General features: G+C 43.2%; 1 protein-coding gene across 1 annotated transcript; it reads right to left on the reverse strand.

The window, feature by feature from the left end:
* Positions 1-15,658: 15,658 nt before the first annotated feature.
* On the reverse strand, positions 15,659-20,689 carry PTGR3 (prostaglandin reductase 3; the record flags this gene model as incomplete). The annotated part of the gene is made up of 2 exons (XM_079533596.1): positions 15,659-16,583; positions 20,430-20,689. 2 exons carry the CDS (start codon positions 20,687-20,689, stop codon positions 15,659-15,661), a joined length of 1,185 nt encoding a protein of 394 aa, XP_079389722.1.
* Positions 20,690-21,303: the final 614 nt, after the last annotated feature.

Here is a 21,303-nt window from a genome sequence, read left to right on the forward strand (position 1 = left end):
TGTCAGTGTGTCATGTGCCATCTGGACTGACGCACATGCATAATGTACTTCAGAGATTATCCCTGCTCATGAGTGTGATAGATTTTCAAATTGTGCAACTATTTCCATCAGGGATGTGAGGGAGCTGTGAAACAATAAGTGAGCATTGTATTTTGCTGATTCTTTGCAAGTAGAACAGAGATGAGAATAAGAGGTGCTTTTCATCTCATCACATTGATACTTCTCCATCCATTTTTATCGCCATTTTTCTCCAAGATCACAGGTAGTCCTGTGCCTCCCACTCAGGAACAGCAGTAAGTAGAAATAATAATCATAATCATACAGTGCTATGGCCTATGGTTTAAAAAAGCCACACGAGTAAGTCATTTGCCAGGACGAGACTGTGGTGAGGTGGGAGATTTGGTGGAAGCTGCTCCTGGCAGGGGTGTAGGGAAGGCAGCCAATTGTTAGGTGTGTGTTCTGCAGGAAAGGGCACACACCTGGAGGACCACACTGTCTGAAGAACCTTGCTGCTGCTGGAATAAGGGGGATGCCTGGGGAGCTGAGGAGCCTCCTTGGTACTTTTCCAGGGAAGCAGAGATTGGAAGGCACAAGATGGTGGTTGTTCATTAACTATCCCAGCCTGCTCGTAAGGGGCCTTTAAACACATGAACTCATGGAAAGCTTTTCCTCAGAGCTTCTGAGGAACCTGATTTTGAAGAGACCTGAGCTTCTGAGGTCTGTCCAGAATCTTTGCTTTCTATAACAAAGTGCTGCTATCATCTTTTGCAAAGATGGCAAATGGGTAAGATCCATCTCAATCTTTCTTCTAACTCTCCTAAACATAAAATAGGTACTATGATAAAATGAAATCCAGGTTACTTAACATTAAGCCATTTTCTTTGGTCAGTCTTCTCCTGAAAGAGTTCAAGTCTAGGAAACACAGGGGAAGATTCAGTTACAGAAGGGTACAGATTTCATTGCTATTGTTTGCCAGCAAAAGAACAACACTGCAGATGAAAAAGCATATACTAAATGAAAGTAATTGCATTATAAAGAATACCAGGCATCCCATAAAAACCTGTTGCCTAAACATGCCTGTAGCAACTTTATCAACAAATGATCTTCATGCAAGGGAGCCAAAGCAATTAGTGGGGAGTTGGCAGATCCCTGCACTCCTTTGACATGCTCTGTAGTAAGAGAGACCACCAACTAAAAAGAAAGTCCTACATATGTCAAAATGCTAGACTAGTGATTCAAATGTTTAACCAGGGTCTTCTTCATATTAAGTTACCACATCTCATAAAGCACATTACACAATGTTCATTTTTGTACCTGCTCTCTTTGGCTATATGTGCTTGAGAGTAAACCATCCGCAGAACTGCTTGCATCAGCTACAACTGGATTAGTAAATTGGTCTCAGCTGAAAATGGGCAGGTTTATTCTCCAAGTGAGGGCTGATTTATTTATTTTTTAAACTGTTGGTGACTAACAGCTAACTAAAAACCTAACTATGATAACAAAAGGATAGGTAGACTTATACTGACTGTATTTTTATTTTATCTTTGATTTAATGATTTTTTAAATGTAACCTTTACTTGTGTATGGGGATTGCTAGGTCATGGCCTGAACCAGTGATTGAGTACCAGGTGAGAAGCCATGGCTAACCTATGGTGCACAGGTACAAGCAATCCACCTCAATGACCAGAAGGGGTAGACTGCTCACTGTCACTTAATGATTAGCAGCCAAGGGAGTAGAGCTCTGTTTGAAGGTTGTCCCTTCTTGAGACTTCACTGGCCTCTAGAAAGGGTAAGTATTTGCCCTTGTGTTGTTTTTTGAACTCTGTCTCGATAGATACATCAGAAGTGTGTGGTAGAAAGTAGTATTGTTGCTTTTCTTTGTTCCACGACCTGTCAAATGATTTTTGGAGGTCCTAAATGAATAAGTTTGTAAGTTTTCTCCTTTAAGAAGGACTTGGTGCATCAGGTAATCTCCTAGCTTTGGATTGCTGGGAACACTGTAGAAGATGCAACAGATTTGTTTGTACTTACCTAACTTTTTAGCTGCCTGCTAGTACGGGTGCTGTGCTATTGGGCTTTGTGTTTTTATAGAGCGGAGCTGTGTTGTTCATGGGACATGGAGCATAATGTTAATTGCCCTTCTGTAATGGGAGGGGAGAAAAGAATTGTGCTCTTTCTTGGTCTTTGTGTATGGGAAGATAAGGTCTTTGATCGTAATGCTAGAGCTAGCAATAAAACGTTGATTTTCTGGCTTTCAACATATGAATAATGTGAATAATGCTCTTAAGTAGACTAGCAAGTCACATTCAGCAGGTGAATGATATTTTGTGTAGCTCATTTTCGACAACTTTGTGATATAAAACAGATGTAGGAAGGCTTCTTGATCTGTGGGTTAAGGCTGATCGCAGCCACAGAGACAAGGCTGAAGTATTTGAGGCAGGGGAAGATACAATACAAAGCATTCATAAATGGCTGTACAAGTGCATTTACTGTGTTTTTGCTTACCTATGCATTTGCTATCCCTAGTGCTTTTTGTTAGAATAATCTTAAATTCATGTGAAGTTTTCCTTCATGTGGACTTCATTGCTACATCTTCCCTTAGTTGTAACAGCATGGTGAAATTTCGTAAGTCTAGTAATGTTTATGTTTGGGCTTGGAAAATTACTGTACAGTTCTTGTGTCTATGCAACTACACAAAACATGCTTATTTCCTCTTTGTCAATGAATGGCACCGAGTTGCTTAAAGAAGTCAGTAGTTGAATTCTGTTTGGAATTACATGTGAAGGAGGGCCCTCTTTCTTGTCATTTTATTTCTTACTAACAGCCATTATAATTTCTTCCCAGCGGCAATGACACTGATATCGCTACATCTAAATCAGAAATGACACTCCAGTGGTTATATTATGTTGACTGGGCATCACCTAATTTTTAAGTGACGTTCTAGCCCCATCATTGTGATTATATCCCTTTCTAATAAGTAATGTAAGAAAAGATCTACGTAATGGGAAAACATACATATTAATGTATTCCATGACAAACATGTTAAGTTTACATATTAATCTTGGTAAATAGAAGTCATGTTTACATTTTTTTCTCTTCCGTACACTGTTCTTCTGACAGTTTGCTTTCTCTCTGGTTTTATTCTTTCCAATCATGGGGTACATTCCGCTGCCTCTGGTCACCTTGTTTGTAGCACAAAAAGAAGGCAGGTTGCATCCATCTGGTAAAAAAGAGAAAAAGCAGGGTTATTGGGTAACATAATACTGTTGCTTCCTCATTGCATTCAGGCCTGCATGAAGGGACTTGGATATGTGCAATAAACATGTGTGTGGTAATGAGATTGTTGGTGGAAAGTCATCTTGAAAAGACAAGGAGCAATTAAGCTTGCTTACTTATACAAGTTAGAATGACAAGATGCCATTGCCGGCCCCACTCATCCATATAATAGGGTTCTCCCTCACTGCTTAGCTGTACTGGGAGAAGTGTTTCCTGTCAAACCTCTGCCATGGCTACACCCTGAAGCCATCTGCCTCCTTCCCTTTTGCAGTTCATTCTTACACTCGCATCACTGTCCTGACTTCAATGGCACGCCTGCTAGCAAGCACCTGCATTAGAACACTTTTCAAAAATACTGTGCAAAGTCTTCATTTAACTATTTCTTTGTGTTGCTCTTTGTACACTCTTTTGATTGAATGTTTAAATATGTCAGTGGAGATGTGCAGATTCACCACATTGATCATTAATATTTGTGAGCAGTCAACAAATAATGCACCTGCCTTTAGCAATCCTGAATGTTTAGATAGGATATTTTCGATGCCACTGACAAGAAGAAAAGCATGAAACAATAGGAACATGTGATAGTGTTAGATAACAATAGCTATCCTTATGCATCTTGAATAGTGAAGCCATCAATTAGAGAAATAGACCTCTGAGTACATATCACTGACAAGATGAATACCAGCCTATTGTATTTGTGGATGGGGATCTTGGTGGTCTGTAATTCAGAAAGCTGGAGAATTATACATTAAGTCTAACTGATTCTGTCATGTTGAAATTCACAAATCTTTTGTATTCTTTTTTTTTTTTTTTTTTTTTTTTTTTTAAGCTATGAAACTCTTCCAGAGAATGAAAGTATTTGGATATCATATTAATTAATTGTTACCTTCTCATTTAATATCGAGATGCCCTTCTCTGCATCCAGCATACTTAGTAGATGCTTCCTGGGCTTAAAAGAGCATGAGGAGCAGTTCTCTCCCGTTGTTGTCTTGTCTCTTAATTAATTCTTACATGCAGATATAGGGATCCATGCAGCAACTCTCCACACTAAGGAGCATGCCTGGCATCTCTTTTTATCCATTACAGCCTCTACTTGCAATTTTCCCTTGTTCTCTTTGGAATGTTTTACAGTATCCATGACCTCTAGGTTGTGGGCTCTGGGTGGTTGTGTTCTGTAGTTTTTTTTTTTCTTTCTTTAACTGTATTAACCATTAGTGCTATGTTTATAGAAGAGAAGCAACAGAAAGAAAAGTTAGAGCCAGAGTTGCACTATTATAAACAAGGAATTCTCTGTGCTGGCAGTTTCCAGTTAATTAGTTTTGTTTCTTTTACTTATGTTTTGAAAGTGAGTGAATATTCCATGGTCAGGGCCAAAATTTATTCTTGGATCTGTTTGAAGGTAAAAAAATGTATTCCAGCAGAATTGCATAGAGTGGCTCTGTGGGAGAATAAAGGAAAAAAAAAATGGAAGGAAAGAACGTAATTAACGTAGTTCTAGACTAAAGATACAACTCAAGAAATGGAAATAAGCATTCCTGAATATTATCTGCGTTGTTATTGTCTTTCAGTTGAGTTTTTGAATATGGATGCTGTTGTGTGAAATGAGTGTTATGATCCTTCCACAGAAATCTAAATGTTTTGGTTGATTCCATACATGTTTACTTGCTTGCAGAAGGTCATTACATTAAAGAATGGATCCCACCAGGGACATCAGTGATTGTTGCAGTGAAGACAAATTTCCAGAGCCTATGGGGAAAAATGGTCACTGCCTTTCCCAGAAACATTTGAACTGGCTAATGAAGTTTGGTGGATCTCTGTGGTATTGCAAACATATGGCCTGATGAGGAGGGTGCTTAGGGTGGAAATGTTTCTTTCAGGAAAGTAGCAGGTAGAAGATTTTTCTGTAGCTTCCCCCATCTAAATCTAATCAAATGAAACCACCTACAGGCCAATAAGCTTCTTGAGTGCACTTTGCCCTAGAAATAGTGTTTTATGATCACAAAAACATAAATAATGCAATAAAAGAAAATGTTTGAGGTCTCCTTAATGAGCTATTGTTAAGGCACCCTTCACTCTAATCTCCTTTCATAGCCTGCTGCAAAAAGCATCATCCAGTGGTCAAGAGCATATTCTGAGTGCTGCTGGGAAAGTACAAATGAGGAAACAGCCTTAATTACACTGCTTGCTGCATCTAGAGGTCTGTGTGGTTTGACCAGCTGTGTTAGGACACCCTGTAATTTGGAGAAATTTTCTGCATGCTGGCACTGTAAATGTATTACTATCCAAAGGATGGTTAATAATCTGAAGCTGGCTGTTAACATCACTGGAACTGGTGTCTATAATTTCAATGAGTGACCCGAATGACTCTGCAGAGAAAGGCTGAAATGTCACTCTCTGCTCCAGACTGCTGAGGTCCAGCTGAGGAAAGGGTAATGTGTGAGACTGGATTCATGGCTCCACCACATTCCCCTGTTTGGGCAGAGGAGTGTTGGGTGCGGGAAGGACATGAGATGTCCATTACAGAAATCGTTGCCCATCTTTGTACCTGCAGCTGAAGGCAAAGCAAATGGTTTCCATTACCCAAATATTTACATCCACATAACAATGGATATGTATGACATCAGGCAAGCTGGCCCAGTTCTGAGTGGTTGCGTCTCACCGCACTGGATGAGTTCTGGGCAAGAGGAGGCTCTGGGGAAATCTTACTGCTCCTTACAATGACCTGAAAGGAGGTTGCAGTGAGGTAGAGGTCAGCCTCTTTTCCCAGGTAACAGAGATAGAATGAGAGGAAATGGCCTTAAGTTGTGCCAGGGGACGTTCAGGCTGGATATTAGGGAGAATTTCCACTTGTAAAGAGTGGTAAGGCACTGGAACGGGCTGCCAAGGAAGGTGGGAAATCACTGCCGTGGAGGTGCTGAAGAAACATGCAGATGTAGTACATGGGACAGTGGGCAATAGTGGTGATAGGTGGACAGTTGGACTAGATGACTGTAGAAGTCTTTTCCAGTCTACATCATTCTGTGACCGGTGTTCCCTCCAGAGGTGCAGAGAGCTCTGCTCCTGCTGCCAAGAATCTGAAACTTTCATTCCCACTGCATCTCACTGGTATAGCTCAGATGCAGGAAAGGAGTAAAACACCATCAGTAAATTTCAGAAAGTTCAGTATTTGCATTTCATTTGGAAACCTATGACATTTTGGCATATTTTCCCTTGAAGGCCAGGGCAGTGCTGATTGAAGATCAGTGTCAGTGCTGAAGTATACAAGGTACCAAGATCTCCTGTGCTTCAGTGCAAAACCATCCTGTCAGACACGGCACTGGGGCAACTATCTGGTAGTGGATGAGACAGTGCTTTTTTTTTTTTTTTCCCCTCACTATTTTATACAAAGCTGAACAAAAAGACTAATTCACTCATAGTGCTCTAGGATTGCATCTTCTTGCACTCAGTGAGACAGGCTCTTGGGGCCACTGTAATTGCATGGTTTCCTTAAAAACCCCACATACCTGATGTACAAGTGTTAGAGCTGGAGCCCCTCTACCCTTCCTGTTTGCTGTGATAGATGTGCAAGTGCTGGAGAAGCCCCACCCTGTGTGTGTTCTCTCCAGTGCAATACGGCTAGCTGTCAAAGAAACTTTTCTGCCATTTGGATAAGCATGGGTGCTACTGATACCCTGGCAAAATCTGCTGAGAAGACTCAATGAAACCCAATCCTGAGTGAAAATGTTTCCTGCCCTCCAGCCATAGTGAAGGTACTACCAACATGTTGTTTACAGCTGCCACTTGTATATGTAGTGAAGTTCTGAATACATTTCTGGAAGACAAAGAAATTGCCTTTGCTTTTCCTCCTTGTGTTTGTAATTAGTTGAAAATGTGACATGTTGCCAAGAAGGCAGAAGGAAAAAAATATATAGAAATCAAGGACACTGACACTTGTTCTCGCTGCAGTATCTTGGTGAAGTAATGCTGTTAGATTTGGGCTGGTCTCTGATCTGTGCAGGAAGAAAGGCCTGTTGCCACTTGTTAAACTCAAGTGAGATGAAGTACAGCCCTTACCTTTCATTCGGTCACCTGGACACAGTACCACCATCAGTGTTCTTTTTTTGCCCTGTCTAGGCACAACCTTCTTCTGTAGAGCATGTTTTTTTTTTTTTATGCAGCCCTCAATTCACAGAATCACACTGAATCAATTCGCCTATAAGATTCTGGATTATGTCACGTGAACCCCTGCTTAAGTGTTCTGTGCTACTGCAAGATCCTCTGTGTGGAAGAGGAAGAATATCTGGTTCCTTCACATTTCTTCCATAACATCTATTTTGTGACTGCTGAGCATCTCGGCTTTTCACAAATACAAAAGGAAGAAATGCAGAAGTAGCCTCATTGGAAAAAAAAACTGTACCATTGACAGAACCAAAGATGCTGCAAGTTAAATCATCTAGGTGGAAACAGTTCTCAGTTCCCCTGCCCAGAAAACAAAAAGCTTCTAAGCTGAAGAATAATCTAATGTCTATTTCTGTGGTAGAACAGAAAATAGGTATTTGCCATAAATTCATTCAAATCTTGTTGCAGAGCTTATAGGCAAAACTCGATATGCTCTTTTAGGTTTAGGCAGGCTGTGGGATTAGGGTAACCAAATTCTTCTGTAAAGGGAAAGAAAAGCCTGAAATCCTTCCAGCAGCCTGTCCCTCTACAATTATTTCACACTTTTTTAGGTAAGGAGGGAAATTGAAAGATGGGGGGGATGGTAAGGAAAGAAAATCTATTAAGTAATTCAAAACTGTGGGAATGAGGTTGGTTTTGTTTTTGTGGGTTTTCTTTTTTTTTTTTTTTTTTTAATGCAGTGAATGCAAATCTGAATGATATCTTTAAAAGAAAGACACCTGCAAATGTGAGGCTGCCTTTGCAGTGGTCTCTCTGAGCAGGACTTTCATTGCCCTTATCTCCCATCTGGCAGCCCAGCTGCTGCCACTACCACCACCAGTCTGGCATTATGGACGATTGTGAGCTCCTACAGCTCCGGGGGTTACCTGCAGGCCTGGGCTGCACTTGTGATAGTAGAGTGAGCTTTCCCAGCTTGTTACTAAGCCAAATGACCCAATAAATTACGAAGAGCACATGAAAACTGACACACTTCCCTCTGGCACCTCCTGCCACACCCTGCACAAGAAGGGGAGGTGTGCCATGCTGTTGTACTCCTTTCAAAACAAGACCTGCACACAGCCTGAGGACAGCGCTCATTAAGGCTTCAATGACGGATTGCACATAGGTGTCAGAGTGCAAATCAGCCACACATTTGCTGCATCATCCTTGTTTAAAGGTTATGAAAGTTTTTTTTCAAAACTCTGGATGCAAATACAATTTCTAGATAGCCTGCCAGAAACGGCCATGCCTATAATGTCATGCCAACACAAATGAAGAGTTTTTTGGTGTTTGTTTGTTTGCTTTACTATAGCAATCAGATATGCCAGACAACCTGTTTCTGTGGAATTTGGGTTCCTGGGTGGCTGAATGCACTTGGCTGCGTTGCCTTCTTTTCCCCTGTGCACCAGCCCTTCAGGGGTATCATTTTGAAGGCAGAACAGAGGAAGCCTATGCACAGCATGGCTTACCTGGAGCATGTAACAAGGCTGTGTGCTGGTGTACTTCCTCTGCTGATGCGCTCTGTAGCAGTAGAGGGACTCAGTGCGGCCCTACCGGATCCTTTTGACCTCCCCCTTGTTATGGAAGATAAATGCTTCTCCCACGAAAGGCCTGCAGGGTGTGTTTGCACTATGGGTGATCTGGTCCTGCTGTGAACGGAGACATTTCTTTGTGTTTTCAATGTCCTCTGCCCTAGCTCTGAGGAAAAGGGGTTGTTCAATGCGATTAGGACAGCTCTGCTTGGGCTCAAATATGCTACATGTCCTGTGACAAAAAGCTTGCATGTAACTTTTTGCTTGAAAATGACATAAGAAAGCATGGTAACAACTCTTGCTTCCAAGCCCTTATTTGTGACTGCTGCACTGCTGAGAGTTTAGCAAGGTCTCCTAATGAAGATTCCCCCTGTGCAGAAGCATACAAGCCTCTCATGCACAGCCTATCTATAATCCTTTCTCAGGACCAAAATGCTAATACTGCCACTAAATACCCTGGGCTGCCCAGTCCGTGGGGTCTGCCGTGGGCTCTGTGCTGAGTGCCTGGGGAGTTGAGAACTACCACTGTCCTGCAGCAGGCACTGTACTTGATGTAGCATCAAGGGAGGTGCAGCACAGGCATGCAGCCCACGTTGTGCCTGCATCCCCAAAATGGCCCCCATAGCCAGCAATAAATGGCAGCCATGTCAAAAACCACCCTGCCCTGCTATCTAGGTGAAGAATGTGAATTTAAGGGGGGGAGTATGCGTGGGAAAGTGTAACTGAGATTGAGGTACTCTGTACCTATGCAGCATGTGCTGAATTTTGTTCTGACTTGCTGAGAATCAGCAGGCCGTACCTGACAGCTTGTTGTTTATTTTTCTCTTTGGGCCTGCTCTGCATGTACTTCTGGGCCAGTAAAACACTGTGAGTGCAGCAAGCGTTTACTTTCTCTAATGTTACAGTTTCATCTGGTCTAATAAAGCCCAGCTTTTATTTATGTGCATCTCTGTGCTTGAAGAAGGTAGGAATAACAGCCCAGCTGGGGAGGGGGAAAAAAAAATACAATTTCCTAGTGCCTACCCGAGGAGTTAAAGCAATGCTGTATGTATGAAGGGGTTAAAATACTACACAGGTACAGATCCTGTGGCAATTACAAATGTTATTGAAATAAAAACCAGAAACAGGAAGCCAAAAAACAGGTCCCTAAGGCAGGCATCTGTCTTAAATGATATCATTTGTCAAGTTTCCAGCATCTTGTGGTTGTGAACACAAAAAGAAGTTCTGTGTAATACTAAGGACATTACATACTCATTAGCTGGAATGTTCCTGAAGTACATAATACAGGATTTTCATTTAATAAGAAGCAGCTACTTGCCACTGCGTTGTACATAAAATAAATTCTGGGCATGCTAATTGCCATTCAAGGATGTTCTACCTAATTTTTGACAGGTTTGGTTTTTTTTTTTTTCCTCTCTCTAGACTACACTGTAAAAATTGTAAGTAGAATGTGCTGTTATGGTTCAAAAATCTTTTAAAGAATATTTTCTGGTTCCTGAAATCCTGACTCCTGCAATGATGAATATTAAAGACTTTAATGAATGTACTAGAGGAAAAAAGAAAAGTAGCAATGTAGGCACAGCTATTTATTTGGAGGTAGTAGCAAAAAAAGCAAAATACATTCAGTTATGTACATACGTATACATAAAAATATGTGCATATATACATATACAAAAACGTATCTCAACACAGTTGCTCTTCAAGTCATCTCCCCCATCTCCAAGAGCAAACCTAACTGTAATTAATTGGTATACTTCTTCTATCTGAGCACTATTAGTGCATTAGAGTTAACTAATATATAAGCTTCCCTCTCACTGCCCTGCCAATGACCTTAAGCTTCACATGTTAGGAAGGCCACTTGCTGTAGAATAGAAAAGTAATTTATCCACCATGATTGTTCAGCCCTGGCCCCTCTGTAAAACAGCGACTGACAATTGTGCTGTATTATGGATGGTGCATTTGTGGTATGTACAATAGTGCGCAGAGCATCAAACTCACTCCCCTGAACACCGCAGGCAGGCTTTGAAAAGTGAGCCTAGAAAAGACGAGGCCACTTGCTGAGCTATGGGCCTCCATTTTCAAATGCCTCTTTTTTTCCCCCAAAAATATCCTTCTTCCTTTTTTTTTTTCTTTTTTTTTTTTTTTTTTTTTTTTTTGCCCCAAAGATAGAATAATATTGTTTTCTCAGCTTAAGTAAGAGCACCAAATGGTTTTCCATTCAGGAAAGTGTACCATTTAAAAAAAAAAAAAAAAAAAGGTTACTGTGCTTTTATTTTACCTGGGGTTTCCCCGCTTCTCTCCACACTTCAGGATTTAGCATATTCCCTCAAAACATAATAAATTTTGATTCTGTAGCTTAAGGGATCCATCAGTTAAAATGTTAGTCTTTCATCTTTATTACCCTCCCATTAAAATGAAAGAAACCGGGACACACTTCAGTTTAGAAGAAGCAATTTAGTTGGTAATGTCCTTACTACTCAAGTCTTTACAAAGAGAGAAAGTGCATTATTGCTTATATTTCACACATCTATCTGCATAAGAAGCAACTAAAGCTTTCAGACACATACGATGTTAAATTTAATAATATTCTTTGATTAGATTATTTTATTACAACATTTTTCCATTACCAGTCATTTCCCGTATGCATTTACATTCATAAAACCTGCAGGTTTTTCTTTGTTTGTGTGTGTATATGTATTTCTAAAGCAAGGAAAGACTCTCTCCTTTGCTACAGCTGTTAGGCTGGAAAAGAACAGATTAATAACTAGCCACCACGTAGAACTAGGTTTCCCTGAACGCCGCACCAGTAACCCTTTGCTATAATGAGGACACAAAGAGGCTCACATCAGGCTGCTCCTCTTCTTCATAACTCAAAAGCGTCATAGTGGCAATAGCCTCTAGTGCTATTTGTCTTTAGTGCAGTTGTGACACTTCGGCATGATCCATAATTTGGCAGCTATTTACCGTGACATTTCCCTTCAGTGCAGCCATAACATTCAGTGAAGCCATTATTTGGTTCCATTTACCATATAAATTGTATTGTTGTGCATGCATGCTAGCAGTTACATTAGGTACCTGAAAATGAGTAAATCTTGTAAAATAGATACTAACAGCTATTCAGCAGTGGAATTTCTTTACTCCTCAGAAGGAAGTAGGAATACATGTACTATCTGCAAACACTGCAGCAAACTTTTCCTTGAGACTCTGTTAATTATTTCTATTTATCTGACATGGGAGAAAATGATGTCTGCTTATGAAACATATGCATTTTTTTAATACATTTGTACATCTGCACGTGAACAAATATGTAACAAACTATTGCAGGGTAGAAATCTAACTAATTCAAAAAGGTATTAGGAGATTCCAGCATAGCAATTAAGTGGGAAGCATATCTGCAAAATGTGCTGAGGGTTGCAGGCCAGGAGAGAGTGAGTGAGTACGTGTGTGTCCGTGTGCGCGTGCGTATGCACACATGTGACAGGCTCAGGAAAAAAGCCAGCTCTTCATCTATTTCTTTGTTGTTTTTCCATGGAAGCATATGTGTGTAGGAAAGGGAAATTCTGTTCTTACCCTCAGCAAACAATGCCAGATTCCTCTGTAGCAAATTCATTTAGAAAGGTAAAATTAGGATGTAGTGCTAGCAACCACATCTCAATGAGCTGCTATTATTAATAGTATTATTATTTAAATCCCTGCTCTCTACATATAGTATACTTAGTACTTCCTAGGCAAATGTATTATTATTTTTAATCATTTAAGTACCCACTGTGCACACAGCTTTTAATACACCTTTTTTTGCAAGCATATTAAGTGTATTGTTATTAATCCCTTGCTGTGACTCTACAGTATTTCTTTTCCTTGTATGTTCAATGTCCTATCATCATTTAAACCTCTCAGTGTGTGCATGCCATACACATTTTCCTATCCATCTAATATTTAAACATTATTTAAATCCATCATAGCTTACTTATTCAAAGTCAGCCCTGCTTCCATAACTCTTTGTAGAATATACTTTCAAATAAGGAGGAAAAGTTGGCTTTCCAAAACCCCCTACATACCTAAAATTATTATGCATCTCAGTAGAAAAGCCTTATCTATGTGTTTCAGAAACAATTTCACCCTCTTCCCACTGATAATGCTTTCTTCCAGCAATCTGTAAGTTTAACAAAAATTCACTCTTCATTCTGGACTCATTCAAGGAAGAGCCATCTCATGTTTAACTTGTGCTGCTTTTTAGCTTTACTTAGGCTTTTGTTGAAAAAGACAAGCCCCCCCAGTGGCCATAGCCCAACCCAAACATCCAGAAAGGTTACAAAATCAGTACCCCAGACATACAGGTTCTGCACGTAACAAATTTCTACTTTTTAATTACCCTGTAATCGGTATTAAAGCGCTGAATAATAAGCCTGAAGCCAGAATTAAAGGCAACAAAATGTCATGTTTGAATACATGCATATATGTGGATCTTCCAAAGGTTCCCTTATTTTGTTTAGTGAAGGAGCCCAGGGCAGCTGCGTTGCTCAGTTACATATGAAGAAGCATATTAAAAATAAAGTAGAATGCTCTATGTCCAAATACAACTTTTATAAGAACAGCTACAGCCCTGCAAACAGCTAAAGCTATTGGAGTAACAATGCTCAGAGCCTCTGCGCATCAGGATACTTGGGTGGATGTTGGCATTTGGCATTTGTTACCCATGTAACTCTTCGTTGCATAACACAGATCTAAACAGTATTTGTAGTTTTGCTTTGCTTTACTGTTTGTTTTTTTTTGTTTTGTTTTGTTTTTTTAATCTGTATTTATTGACCAAGGGTACTGCATCTTTGAATGCAAGAAGAAATTATGAGCTTGGGAATAAAACAGAACTTTGTATGCTCAAAGTACTCCTTTTACGTATTTGAGTGTTCACATCTTTCTAGTACTCAGTTGGAAGGCCAAAAATATCCTTTTGTTATGCAAAATACCTAAACGCCACTACATTTGTTATACTATAGAGGAAAGAGGAAAATGGTTTCTAACAGGAGATCTTAGTCACAACAACAACCCTTTGGTTAAAAAAAAAACAAAACAAAAAAACCAAATACTCAAACCATTTTAACCTTCCCAAAAATCCTCCAAGAGGACCTATTCAGACATGAAAAAGGAACACTGCTTTGCTGAACACTGTTCTTTAGGATGCTAATGGCATATGCACAAAAATGCAGAGATAAGAACGCAGTAAATAAAATTTTAAAATAATTTTCTCTACTGCCTGAGTAAAATGCAAGTTTTTCCAGCACTGCTTGAAAAATTTGTCATGTAAAGTCAGTCATGAATTAAATTTACTCTGGCTTTTTTCCTCCAACCCCTAAACATTATCAGTCTATAATTAAGCTTATTACAATGTGTATGATCTTACAAAATTTCCATCTCTCCAACTGTATATAAATGTATATATTATTTCAAAAGATGTTGCTGAAATGACATTTAAGATCTTAAACATTTCCCGTGTGGGGGAAAAAAATCTAGAGCAAGCATAGTTTAAAGTATTTTTTTGTTCTGGAAAATATTAGACTTCTAGATGGAATTCCCCCTGTACTTATCATTAATGATTTCTATTATGTGATGAAGAATTTTCAGAACTTTACCAAACCTTTTATCTGCATCCACTAGATCATCTATTCCTGAGCAATGCTCTTTGTGGCAGGTAACGTGACTGCAGATTTAAAATGGTCTACTTGTCTCTACAAGGGCTTCTGCAGAAGCAATATTCAGTAACAGAAGTAGCAGCCTGATTATGGGAAGTCACAGCAAGAATCATCAGAGAACTCTGCAATATAGAAATCATCTGCAAAGGAGCTACTCACCAAGAACCGTATCGATATAAAGAAATGCACAAACACTTAAACAGCTTTTTTAAATTTTATTAAATCTTAAAAAAATATACAGGGTCTGATAATATATGAACATGGCTCAAAATCCCCCTTCCAATAATCTGTGATTCTGATTAAAGGAGATACAGGGCAGTAAGCACTAACAGTATCAGACAAAAAGGCAAGAAAATAATGTCAAAGTTTGTAAAGATTTAGAAAAAAAACAAAACCCACACTTGTTTAGGGTTATGAATGGCAATTAAAAAAAAAAAAGTCAACTTAGTTTTCTCACTATTACTGTCATGTAATAATTTAAAATTTCCCTGAGTAAACAGTCAAGGAACATTACTGTGATCCACGATGCAAAATTATAATTATTGCGTTTAGTGGAAAAAAAAAAAATCAAGAATATAGTTGTTGTTTTTTTTTCCCCTAAAATGCAACTCCTCTTATTTAGCCTTGTTCTATCCATTTTATTTTTAAATCAGGGAGTCAAAATTGCTGAAAGAAAAAAAAAATTCTGAGTTGAACTATATATATAAAGTCTTATCAAACTACTCTACAGACTAAATCTGCCTCTGCATCAAGACTTATTCTGTCAAGAACAATGTTCCTGTCTCATGCTAGCATAAGCAACAGCATGAAACACAGGCCCATTAAGTCCATGCTTCAGCCATGGGTTAAAACACTTCCAAGAAAAGAAAGAGAAAAAAAAATCAACTTTTTTTTAATTAACACCTTAATGCTGCTTTTTAATTTAATATCCATTACTAAGTTAAAAAGAAAAAGAATTTGTTTCTAGTAATTCTGAAGCATAAAGTGCCCATTTTCTCTCTTCTGATTTATATCATTGTTCTGTTTTTACAGCTTACTGTTGACAGAGTGAGGTAATTCAACTACAATTTTTCCAATGTTTTTTCCCATGTACATGTAATCTACAGCACGAAATACAGACTCCAAGCCAATGAACTTGCCCTCTGGAGACATGTCTCCAAGGTCCACCTCACAAACCAGTTCTCCTTTTTCATACATCTTAAGCAAGTGCTGCAGAGCCATTTTGTACTCGGAAAAGTAATGGTTCAAGAAGAAACCCTGGACGCTGGCAGACTTCTTCAACAGTTTTGCTGGCAAGAACTCTGCTTTAATAGGCTGGATGCCAGTAGGACTTTGGTAGCCAGTGATAAACCCAATAACTATCAGGCGCCCCTTGGTAGCCAAGGAGTTAACGGCCAAGTCAAACATCTTCCCACCAACAGACTCGTACACTACATCTACACCTTCTGGGTAGTCCTTCCTCAGAACAGATTCAACGTTTTCGGTTTTATAGTTGATGACACGGTCGCAGCCAATGGATTTCAGAAAGCCACTCTTTTCATCACTGGAGCAGGTTCCTATGACATGGCACTTGGCCTTCTTTGCGAGCTGCACAGCAAACTGGCCCGTCCCTCCAGCCGCTGCTGTCACCAAGACCTTCTTGCCTTCAGACAGCCCTCCCAAATTCTCCAGGCTGATGTATGCGGTAGCGCCACTTACCATCAAAGTCAGAAACTCGGGTTTCACAGAGGGCAGAGGAACTGCTTCTTTGGCAGGCACAACTGTGTATTCGGCAAAGGAGCCCGCCTTAACGTAGGCCACAGCTTGGCCCACTGAGTAATGGGCACTGGCACTGAGTCCTAATGCTACCACGTCACCAACACCTTCAAAACCTACATCAAATGGGGGCTTAACTGACGTGTCATATCGACCAGCTGAGTAGTTTATGTCAGATGCATTAATGCCGACAAATCTAGAAGAAAACAGAAATGTATTAACATGATTTATTCCTTATCAAGTTGTATGAGAAACCTTCAATTTTAATTTGTGGAATGCGTTTGGGACTTTTTTCGACTATTGGTATATCTGAATAATGAACACGTTACAGAGACTACTTCCGTTGGACTTATGTACTTTACAGTCTGTTACTGTAGGATTAAAGACAAATCTGCTGAAGGAAAGAAGAAAACTCTTACATTTTCTTCAATTTCGTTTGGCCGAAACAAAAACGACTCTGTACAAAATGAATGGGTAAAAACTTAATTGGTCACTTTATACAGGATGTGAAAACACTGAAGAATAAAATCTGCAAAGCGGTAAATACGTTGATTCTGGCAACAAATTTACATTTTTTAATATAATAATACTGTTAATGACTAACGATCATATTAACTATCGATGTCGTTTGCAAGGTCACATCACTGTAGGCAAGTACTTTTTAATTGATGGAGTCACTACAGCAAATTTGCCTTTTGATGCAGCTGATGTCAACGACGTATTTCTCCTGATATAAATGACGTGCCACGCAGCGAAACCACCTTGCGCAGAAGGACTGCAACTGTGAGGCCGGCGAGTGCCGCTGACCCCTAACAGGTGAAAATGGTGCCGACCTTTGTATTTTTTACAAAGGACGGACAGCCTCACAACTCCGCTAAGCACTTGGGGATGCCGCCTGAAAGATACGATCTAGCTTAACCGCAGAGGGTGTTTCATGCAACGCCGCTCTTTACAAAAAGCAAAGCGTCTTCGTACAGGCAGAGGGAGAGAGAGTAGAGAGGATTCTACTGAGCAGAAAACGTCAAAAAGAAACGCGCGCAATGAGAAGGGCCTGGGCCGCTGCTACACGTGGACGTGACAGCCTGAGAGATGCGCTCGGTACGGCGCAGAGGCTGCAGCAGTGCGGAAGCCCCGCGCTTCCCGCTGCCGCTGTTCGCCACGGGCTCCAATGAAACGCGCGCGCTGCGGGCGGCGGAGCGCGCCGCGTGCTCTGCTTCCCCTCGCTCCCCACAGCACGGGGACCTCCGCCCCCGTGGCACGGCGGGAGCCCCGCGAGGCTGGGCGCCGCCGGCGGCTCCTCCGCGCTCAGCACGCGCCGCTCCGGGGCAGGTAAACCGCCGGCGGAGGCCGAAACCTCCCCGCGCGGCTCCGGAGCGGGAGAAGAGGCTGCCCGCCCGCAGGGCTCCCCGCGGAGCCGTCCCCGCGCTGCCCTCGGCGCGGCCCGCCCCCCGCTTTGCTCAACTCCCCTTTGTCGGATGAAGCGCGGAGCAGCGCGGTGCCGGTCGCTCCGGCGCTCCGCTTCCCGCGCGCGGCGGCTGGATTAAAGCGCGTTGCCTCGTTTGCTTCGTCACCGCGGCCGGCACGGAGGAGGCGGCGGGATGCGCCCACAGTTTCTTATTTTGCATTTAAAAGTAGGAACGAGCAGCGCGTACAAGTTGAAGATCGGTTTGCTAACTTCTAAAAAGCGGAGCACAGAAGTTACCATTACTGCGAGCACTCTGGGCTGGAAGACTCCCTTCGAATCGTCCACATTGTCCCGTTTTAATCTCTCACTGAAAACAGTTTTTAATTTAGGAATTTCTAAATTACTTCAGCATTGCAAGCTGTAAACCTGAGGAGGCAGAAATTTTAAAAAAAAAAAAAAAAAAAAAAAAAGCTGGAGATGGGCTTTTCCCAACATAATTCTGCACATCGAGTTACACATCTTATTTCTGCTCAGCAGTGCTGAACCCTCTCTTTAGTTTGAAGACACAGTGCACTGCGATGGGGAACGCTACTTCTATATCACAACAAAGCACAAGACACCTAAAGCAGCCCCACGGCACGCACTGCAGACAAAACAAAGCCATCAAGGGCAGTGCCACGCAAGGAAAACATTATTTAGACCAACCACTCGGCAGCGGCAGTCCTCCCCTTTCCCCACTGTGATCCACTGGTTCAAAAACTTTCTCAGCCCCTCTTGCTCCTTTTCTTCCATAAACTTTTCTCATATCCGCCATCCCAACAGTGAGACACTAAAGCTATTTTGGAACTGAAAAGTGCCACTTCCCCAAGCGAATCTTGAAAAGACCACGTAACTGTAGGCAGCACCACGTCCTCACACCCTCTGGGCCCCTATCTGGCAGCGAAGGGAACCTTGCCCTTCGCTGCACCCTGGAAAACATGAATGGAAGTGGCTTCCATAGGGAATTTTTATTCTCCTGAACAAAATAGAAATAAATGTATTGCTTTAAATCAGTTTACATTAGAAAGAAATGCTTCAAAACTAGAAAGGATGGATTCTTTCTTCTTTTGGAAAGAAAAAAAAACAAAAACAAAACACCATCCAAAACTGCTGGCTTAGTTTTTTCTCCAAAGGAGAAGAGGGAAAAAGTTCCACTTAAGAGCACCTCACTTTCAAGTGTCTATCCACACAGGGACTCGGCATATTTTAGTTTCTCATTCCCATAAGTCCCAAGCCACATTTTATTGTGGTGAACGAGAACTGTTTTGCATAGAAAGCTCAAAGCAATTAATACTATTCATGGGCGTGACTGGGACTAAAATGAACAAATTCACAAATGCACTCTTGGAACTCAAGCCATTTATTGTTTCGTTTTTAATTTTATGGTCCTACCTATTAGAAAATGTACCACTGGCTTTGGAGCTTACATAAAGGCAGGGATTCATCCTGCTGGGATGGAAAAAAGCCTCCACAAGTGATAAGGGGAAAGAAAACTCTCTTCCTGCTGCAGCTTGCCTTTACAGCACACTTCTCAATAACACAATCCTCCGTCTTCTGTGAGAGTCCCCAGAAAATGATGATGAATACAAAGGGAATGCCACAGAATCCCAAAGAATACAATACATACGGGCTCTCAGTATTGAGCTTCTCACTCACCTCTCCCTCCCCTCCATCCCTACCCATGTGTGTGTGTGTGCATAATACACTGATGTGTCAGAACCCAGTTCTTGGAGCAGCTCCTGCTTTGCCCCATGTCTCAGCCCTGTTACCATGAGATGTGCACCCGGGGAGCCCCCCCAGCAGCAGGAGGAGGGGAGAGGAGAGAGGAGTTACTCTGAGGCGTGCAAAAGAGTTACAGATATGAAACACTCGTGGGACGGGGAGGGCTGGGAAGCAGTGACATGGCCCAGCCCTGCTGCCTGCCCCGAGCCCACAGCAGGAGCCCAACACCAGCCACTGCTGCCTGGCAGCGGTGGATGCAGCAAGCCTCAGGCGTGGAGGTTTGGAAGAAATTTGGGTCCCAGAGGAGACGCCAACGCCTGACTAAAGTGCCTCTACGGCAGCTCCTGTAGGAATGCCCTTATCCCTCCCATACTGCTTTATCAGTGCGTTCACACGGACACACGAACACACACACGCACCCTCGCCGAACTTTTGCTGCTGTTTGCAGATCGATGAAGTGCGCACCAACACCCCCGAGCCGCACTGCACTCCGCCCGCCCGGCACCACCCGGGCGCGCTGCTCCCCATACAGCACTCGGCCGCCCAGCGGCTCCCCGCACCGGAACGCCACCCCGCAGCTCCGCTGTCGAGCAGCGCTCGGGCGGGTGGGCAGAGCGCGGGGCTGGCGGTGCGCCCGTCCCAACCGCCCCCGCCGCCGTCCCGGGAGCCGCCGTCAGCGGCACCCCGCCCCGCCGGAGGAGGAGGGAGGGGGAGCGTCACCCGCGCGCACGTGGATGGGCCGAGCGGGCCGCGGCTCCGGCCGCTCGGTAGAACGGCGGCGATAAAATTAAACGAGCCGTCGCCAGATGGCGGCGGGCGCGCCTCGGCCGCGTGGGAGGGCGCAGGCCGCGAGAGGCTGGGCGGGCGGAGGCTCACCTGTTCCGGACGAGGAGATCCCCGTCGCCGGGCAGCGGCACGGGCGCGTCCCGCTGCAGGGTGACCGCCTGGCGGAAGTCGGGGCTGAGCGCTGTCACTACCAGCTTCTTCATGGCGCTGGGGATGGACGAGCCCTGGAAGTCCAGGAAGTGCCGGGAATACGACATGTCCAGGATGGGCCGCCCGCCGCCCGCCGCCGAGCAGGCGGGGCCCGGGGCCGCCCGCCGCCACCAGCAGCGCGGCGCCCGCCTCCAAATCATGCCCGCCTGCGGCGCCGCGGCGGGGCCGCCCCTCCCTCCCTTCCTTCCTTCCTTCCTTCTTCCCTCCCTCCCGCAGCCGGGGCTCGGCTGGCTGCCGGTGTGCCGCGCTCTACCTCAGCTTAGGACTGCTGGCGGGGTAGCCCGACCCGGCCCGCTCTGCGCTTTACGGAGACGTTATTGTTCTACGAAAAATAAAGCGAAAATAAGAAGCGGGAAGGAGGCGAGCTGAACGACCAGCGCGGTACGGCCGGAAGAGCGGGGCGAAGTTGCTGCTCCGCTCCGTGTTGTTATTAGCCGCCGCCGAGCAGCCGCTGCCCGGGGCGGAGCTCCGCCCCTTCCGTGCGAAACGTTCACTTCCGCGCAAGGTGCTACGAATCAACCCCGAGCGGGCAGTCCGCGCACCGGGTGGGGGGTTCGAAGGGATCCCGCTCGTGTGGCGGTCGCGGGGACGTGCTGCTGTCCGGCTGCGCGGAGCAGAACGACGCTGCCTGCTCCGCTTGGCTGCCGGAAAAGCTCTTATTTTTCTTTGCCTCCTAAAAGTTATCGTGGGGCACGTCTGGGAGAGGGGAGCAGCGCGGGGGTCGGGAAGTGTTTCTGTCGGGCCGCCCGTCCCG

Source organism: Tetrao urogallus (genome assembly GCF_951394365.1).
Source record: "Tetrao urogallus genome assembly, chromosome: 3".
Lineage (NCBI taxonomy): Eukaryota > Metazoa > Chordata > Aves > Galliformes > Phasianidae > Tetrao > Tetrao urogallus.